The following is a 7,466-nucleotide window of genomic DNA, read 5'->3' as shown; positions in this document are numbered from 1 at the left end:
TTTAACGTCGTATTTAGGGGGTGTTTTGGATTGGCGATTTGAAGTTAATTTTTTAATTTTTGCGTTTATAAATTGCAATTAATCTACTTTTAGTGTTTGGCAATCAAAATTAAAAAATTACTTATCTACATTTTTGGGCTTTTAAAACGTGAAATCCCTGCAATAGGTAGTGTTAGACGGATTAGTTTAGGCCCAAGTCTGATTGTGGGTTTCAGTCCATTAGGATTTCCAAGCCCAAGTTCTGCTCAATCCTTAGGCTAAACAATGTTACGGAAAAGGAAACGCATTTAAGCAATGCAACCAATCAACGATTATCAATCAATTCAATGCAACAATTAAAGAGAAAATTATGTTTTATTTATTCTATTTATGTTGAGTGTTTATTTTCAGTCCGAACTTTCACGATTTCGCCATTCGGACTGCGGGGGAGGAAAAGGAGGATGCAGTCAAGCAATGCAGCCATATTGACGAATATCATTTTATTACATGCAACACAATAGAGAATAATAGTTGTATTTTTATTTATTTATTTAATATTTAATTTCGATCCAGTTTGAGCGTCTGACGCACTCCCGAGCCAACTGTGAGGGGATGTAATCCCACAATCGGACTTGGGCGACTAATCCGTCTAATAACTAGCAACTAGTACAATCTCTTTTTTTTGTGGCAAAAACCATAAATTATATTTATAACACTTTTCACTAAGTTGTGAAAAGTAGAGGATTACAAGCACAGAGGCGTGGATTTACATTACCTAACCACCCAACAAAATCTCAGACAGTAGCTAAAAAAAGAGGAAATTACAAACATTACAAACCCAAATATCCTACCAGACATTAAAAGTGTGCATTTGAACCAAAATCCATTCTTACATAGTAAAGGTATGCCTTCAGGTTTATTAAATTAGTGTTTATTATTTATCAATATATTATTAATGTTAGACGGATCAGTTTAGGCCCAAGACGGATTGTGAGTTTGGGTCCATTAAGATTTCTATGTAGGTATATGTATTCTATAAATAGGGTCTTATGTCATCAATAATATTCAAATGGGAAATTCATAATATAACATGGTATCAGAGCTCGATATATATAGAGTATACATAACACTAAAAGCTACATAGTAATCCTAACGGACCTAAGCTCACAATCGGGTTGGGTCACTAATCTATCATCTAACACTCCCCCACAATTCGAGCTGCGAAATCGCGAAAGCTCAGACTGGAAGAAAAATAAATAAATCTATATACCTATATGTATTATACCCAAGTTCGATTGTAGATTTGGGTTCATTAGGATTTCTATGTAGGTATATGTATTCTATAAATAGGGTCTTATGTCATCAATAATATTCAAATGGAAAATTCATTATGTAACATGGTATCAGAGCTCGATATATATAGAGTATACATAACCCTAAAAGCTACAAAGTAGCCCTAACGGACCCAAGCCCACAATCAGACTTGGGCCTAAACTAATCTGTCTAACACTCCCTCGCATGTAGAACGGCGAAATCGCGATAAGTTTGGACTGGAAAAGAACGATAAATATAAAGAAATAAAAATAACTTTTTTTCTCTTGTTTGATGCACTGAATAGATTGACATTCGCGGATGCGGTTGAATAATGTTTGACTGCGTTCCTTTTCCCTATAAATTTTTCTTTTATGTCGTGGCTTGCTGCCTAAGGATTGAACAGGACTTGCGCTTATAAAAATTTATCGCTGATACAATCTTCTTCAACATTGCAAAACAAGAGATTTTTTTTTTATGTATTCCTCTTTTTCTGGATTTGGAACCTAGTCAAGGTAGGCGGCTCATCCCGACCCCGATCATTATTGTTTAATAAAATAAATAGAAAATAAAATTAAGTATAGAAAGGAAAATAATAAGGAAAAAGAAAGAGCGGCCGTCAAATACAATCGAACATGAAGTTTTTTTTTTAAAATTAGTTTCCATGCGGTTTATACATCTCTACAATAGCCGTTCTAAAAAAAAAAAAATACATATGCAATCAACTAATAACCCTAATCGTGATTCTCACAGAGTGTGTAGAAAAAGAAGTAGTACCTACATAATGGTTGTGGCGGAAGGGCAATACTAATTATTAATTACTAATTTAGTTAATAAGAATTAATTAATAATAAAATTATAACTAAATTAATTAAAATGTGTTATGACTCGGGATATGATATTTTCAGATGACAAAGGAAAAGACAATAGTCAATAATACTAGACGTCTGAATGTTTTATGATACCGGGTGAGTGAGAATACCTTTATGGGTATTATTGATTAGTAAAAACTTTCGTTACTATATGCTTGTATGATTTGTGTGTGTGTGGAGACCGAAGGGGTCAACTATGATGGGCAGGTTGGGCTCAAATGCTGGTGTGTTGGACAACATAGTTCAAACGATGCATGGTTGCGTCAAGTACACTATATGATAATAGCAAGGGATATGGGTAAGCTTCATCTGATCCACCAAAGTTGTAGACCTGGCAGGGTCGTCGGTACTCTTACAATGATTGAATTGTTTGTTTATATGTAGGACTGATGTTGGGCTTGCGATGTTTGATATTATTTGTGGGATTTCTCATTCACTTAGTTTAGTACTAATCTCACATATATTGTATTCTACATGTTAGGATGTTGCATGTTTAGGAGTAGGAGAACTGTTATGTGAGGACTTTTATGTTTGACCTCGCACTCTGATAATCTGTAATGAGCCATGATGTACTGTTTTAAGTAACATTGGAAATGTTTTATAACTATATTATAAATGTATAATGTATGTGTGTTTATGATTGTTTCAAGTATATGAAAAGACTTCCGATGTGAGTTTGAAAAAAAATGTATCAAAATTTGTGTAGTGTGACAGTTGAATACTCCTACTTTGACCCTATAAGAGCGAATGGTGTTGAATGTCGTTTTCGTCGTTTCTAAAATCGAAGTCGAAATCGACGGCGGATTTGACAATGTATTTGTGTCAATTTTGGCGTTTGTATTCCAAAGTCCAGTTTTGGACGCTGAACAATCACGTGTTTTGAGCGTTTTTTAAGTCTACCCGTTGTCTAGTCAAAAACTTGATTTTATTTTTTTATTTTCCCCCTTTTATCTTATAAATCCCATCATTTTCTACCACTTTTTATATACAAATACACCACACATTCTCTCATCCCCATATCATTTTCATCCTCTTACTTCTTTTTTAAAAGAAATAATGTCGTCTACGTCTTCTATCGACGACACGTTTATGGCGCTCAATATATTAGATGAAATCAACGATTCTGATGGAGGTGAAAGTTCAAATGCCACATCACATACTCGTCGTTACATACATCGCGAGCATCAGGTTGCACTTGACCGATTGATGACCAATTATTTTGTAGAAAATTGTGAATATCACGATAATATCATGATGAAAATTTCAAACGAAGATTTCGGATGAGACGACGTTTTTTCACATGATTACGAAAGATTTTAGTTTATTTAAGAGGTTAAGTTTCTTTATTAGGAATTCCATTTTTGTTATACAAATGAAACGTTTACATATTTAATTTATTTAATTTATATATTATTTTTTATTTTGATTTAAATAAAATAAATAAAAATAAAAGTAATATAATAATAAATAAAGAATAGAAAATTCAACGACATCTCCATTATATCATAGCAATGTCAATTTCAATGTGTATTTAAGACTTTGAAATTGATACTGAAACCCCAAACCTCACAAAACCCCAAACCTCACCCATATTGCACTTGACCTTGATCTAATTCCTTAGTGAAAACGGATTTAGGCTAGATCAGATACTGAAATGGAATATCACGACACCTTGTACTCTAAAATACGTGTTCAACCAATGTAGCTGTAACACCCTAGGCAAATCCCACATCGCCCACGGACATCAGTGATTATGAGATTATAAGGTAATACTCACGCTTAAATGACACAACGCGTTTTGGGACCACAAACTGAGTAGAAGTACTAGTACGTTGTGGTTAAACGTGCTCGGGCGAGAGCACAACCAGGATGGCTGACCTCCTGGGAAAGTGCTTCTCGTGTGTGGTCGCCAAGAAAAAGCCGTGCGCCTGCGGGCAAAGCGGACAATATTGTGGTCATGTTAAGCTGGGGTGTTACAGAATGGTATCAGAGCCACTCATGTGTCGGGGGTGGTGTGGCAAACCTCATCGAGGACGATGACTCCCTGAGGGGGGTGAATGTAACACCCTAGGCAAATTCCACATCGCCCACGGACATGAGTGATCATGGGATTATAAGGTAATTCTCACGCTTAAATGACACAACGCGTTTTGGGACCACAGGCTGTGTAGAAGTGCGAGTACGTTGTGGGTAAGCGTGCTCGGGCGAGAGCACTACCAGGATGGGTTACCTCCTGGAAAAGTGCTTCTCGTGTGTGGTCGCCAAGAAAAAGTCGTGCGCCTGCGGGCAAAGCGGACAATATTGTGGTCATGTTAAGCTGGGGTGTTACAGTAGCAATAGCTCAGTAGTACCTGGTACCTTTAAAGCTGGGAACCACCATGTAGAAGCTTGAATTTAAAACAGGCGCATGTTCAATCCCCACTCGCGGCAAGAATTTACAACTCTTGTGGCAGTGGTATGATGATTGCTCATGTCAAATGTGTGGGGACCTGATGGAGGTAATTTTTCGGCATCCGACTCTTTTGAGGTGGGTCTGGTGGGTTTCCAAATGAAACACATAGTCGGAGTGTCTCTGCCAAACATACACCTTTTGGACTTAAAATACGTGTTCAAACTCAGTCATTATATACCTTTATTCCAACTTTCCAAGTTGTTATCGTCGAACAAACGTTTTGTTTACTCAATATTTTTGTATGTCATAAAAGGTTACTTGCTTCCCGATTCTTCGTCCAACTTGGTCTTTGGAGGGATTATTTGTTGTTTCCTAGCTTCTGAAATACATTTGATTGTCAATAAACTTTTTGGAAATTTGTTAAGTTTTACAAAGATACACACGTATGACGAACTTATACTTTAACCAATCATAATTTTTTTTTATGTTATCAAATGAGAATACAATGCATATCTAAGTTTATCCAGAACTGTTATATTGATATCTTTAATCGATTCACATGCATGATGGTAATACAAATGAAAATGATACAATAATGCCTTCATTTATTTATATTATTAAAAATCACTTCCATACTACATTAGTACGTATTTGCTTACCATTTTATGAACTTACAATATTTTTAAAAAAAAATATGATATGATGCCATAATCTTTGAAATAACTCAAAACTTTTAACCAACTTGTTCTTTACAATTGTATCCCTTTGATTAAAATTAAACATTAAAAAAGCATTGGGCTCTAACTTTCACAAAAATCATCCTGGACAAGTCAACTTGGTCATGAACAGATTTTTTGGTTTGATTACTATGAGCGCTCCCAACAAAGACATAACATCCTCCAGGACTAACCAATAATTCAGCGTCACATCAGCACCTCCTTCTCACCTCCTTTTCCAGGACTAAACCTGGACTAACCACTGCCAACCATGACACTCCTCCTTCCATTTTTTTTTATTATTTTTTTTATTTTTTATATTATCAAATAATTATTAATATTTATAAAATACATTTTAAATAACAAACATAAAACTACCATTTCGTTAAAAATAAAAAAAAATTACAATAATTAAAAATTAAACATTACGACAATTAAAAACAAAAAAAAAATTACAATCCTTAAATTAATAATTTAAAAAATTACAATAATTAAAAAACTACTCGTCGTCGTTTTCTTCATATTCTTCTTCATCTTCTTCATCCTCGTCATCGGGAATGTGTGAAGGTCCAGCTTCATCTTGATTGTTTGGGTTTTGTGTCGGGTCATATCGTACGCGATAATTTGGTAGAAGATTGTGTATGTGATCGACAAGCATACGTTGTAGTAGTCGATGAAGGCCCACATCTCTAAGTTCCGCGTCCATTCGCATATGCATATCAACCCTTTCTTGGAATGAGCCCGATCTTCGTCGAACGGAACGATAATTGTCCTCGAGTCCACAAAATGCACGGCCGTTGTCCTCGGTTATCATATTATTTAATATCACACATGTTAACAAAATTCTTCTAATTTTGCGAATATAATACGGTCGTGCCGGACGTTGAACAATTTGCCATCGGCCTTGTAGAATTCCAAATGCTCGTTCAATATCTTTACTTGCCGATTGGTGATACCTTGTGAATTTTTTTTTGTTTCGGGTCTATCGGATTTCTAAACGCGTTAACTAATGTAGACCATTCCGGGTAAATTCCATCAGCCAAATAATAACCCTTAGAAAACGTACACCCGTTAACCGTATACGTACATGGTGGTACTTCACCGGCTAATAACTCGCTAAACAAATCGGATTGATTAAGTACGTTGATATCATTGTTTGAACCAGTCGTACCAAAAAAAGCGTGCCAAATCCATCCATCGTACGATGCTACCGCTTCAAGCATAATAGACGGGTAACCATGGTCACCTCGTGTATAATGACCCTTCCAACGGGCCGGACAATTTCTCCATCTCCAATGCATACAATCAATACTTCCTAACATCTCCGAAAAACCATGTATTTGAGCATGTTTTGTGGTCAAATGTTGCACATCTTGTGCAGTTGGTTTTCTCAAATATTCGGGCCCGAACAAGTGGTAAACACATTTGCAAAAATTGTTTAAACAATCATATGAGGTTTGCTCACCCATATGCAAATACTCATCAAAAACATCGGCCGAAGCGGCATAAGCTAGTTGACGTATGGCGGATGTTACTTTTTGAACAATATTAAAACCAAGTAATCCCGTAGCATCACGTCTTTGAGTAAAATAAGTAAAATATGGTGGAACTGGAGTCTGAGAAAAGTTTAATATACCTTGACATATACGAAGAAATAGAGGTTTGCTCATTCGATAACGATTACGGAAATAATCGTCCGGATATGTGGGATTGTCAGAAAAATAATCATTCCATAGTAACTGTGCACGCCCCTGACGATCTCTATGTAAATATCTTCTAGGTGCCCGTGGTATTGGTTCTACTTCTTCGTTATCACTCAATTCATCTAACAAATCAATTAGTTCGAGTGCTCGATTCGTTGTGGTCTTCGTGATCGATAATATCATATTTACCTCTTTTTGATCTGGATTTTCGTTATTGGAACTCATTTTGTTATTTGGGTGAACAAAATGATGAAAAAAGGTAGAATATATAAATTGAGAGTGGTGAAAATATAAAAGAAATGTATGTTTGAGTGTGTAAAATGAAGTAAATGGTTGGTGTTTATATAGTGTAAAATTGATTAAATAAAAAAAAAAAATATATATATATATATATATATATATATATATATATATATATATATATATATACACAACTAGCCCTTGCTAGCCGTTGTATAATTTAACGGCTAAATGTCCAAAAAATCCGTCCACA

At 35.3% G+C, this 7,466-nt stretch overlaps 1 protein-coding gene across 1 annotated transcript; it reads right to left on the bottom strand.

Moving 5' to 3' along the window:
• Positions 1-6,205: 6,205 nt before the first annotated feature.
• Positions 6,206-7,198, bottom strand: LOC139887636 (uncharacterized). Its single transcript, XM_071870711.1, has one exon. The coding sequence runs from the start codon at positions 7,196-7,198 to the stop codon at positions 6,206-6,208; it is 993 nt and encodes a 330-aa protein (XP_071726812.1).
• Positions 7,199-7,466: the final 268 nt, after the last annotated feature.

The sequence above is a fragment of the Rutidosis leptorrhynchoides genome, chromosome 1 (genome assembly GCF_046630445.1).
Source record: "Rutidosis leptorrhynchoides isolate AG116_Rl617_1_P2 chromosome 1, CSIRO_AGI_Rlap_v1, whole genome shotgun sequence".
Lineage (NCBI taxonomy): Eukaryota > Viridiplantae > Streptophyta > Magnoliopsida > Asterales > Asteraceae > Rutidosis > Rutidosis leptorrhynchoides.
Note: the sequence above shows the minus strand (reverse complement) of the source record. Positions and strands in the feature narration are given on the sequence as shown.

Excerpts from the sequence above, each read along its gene's own strand:
- LOC139887636 (XM_071870711.1), bottom strand. The coding sequence starts at position 7,198 with ATGAGTTCCAATAACGAAAATCCAGATCAAAAAGAGGTAAATATGATA.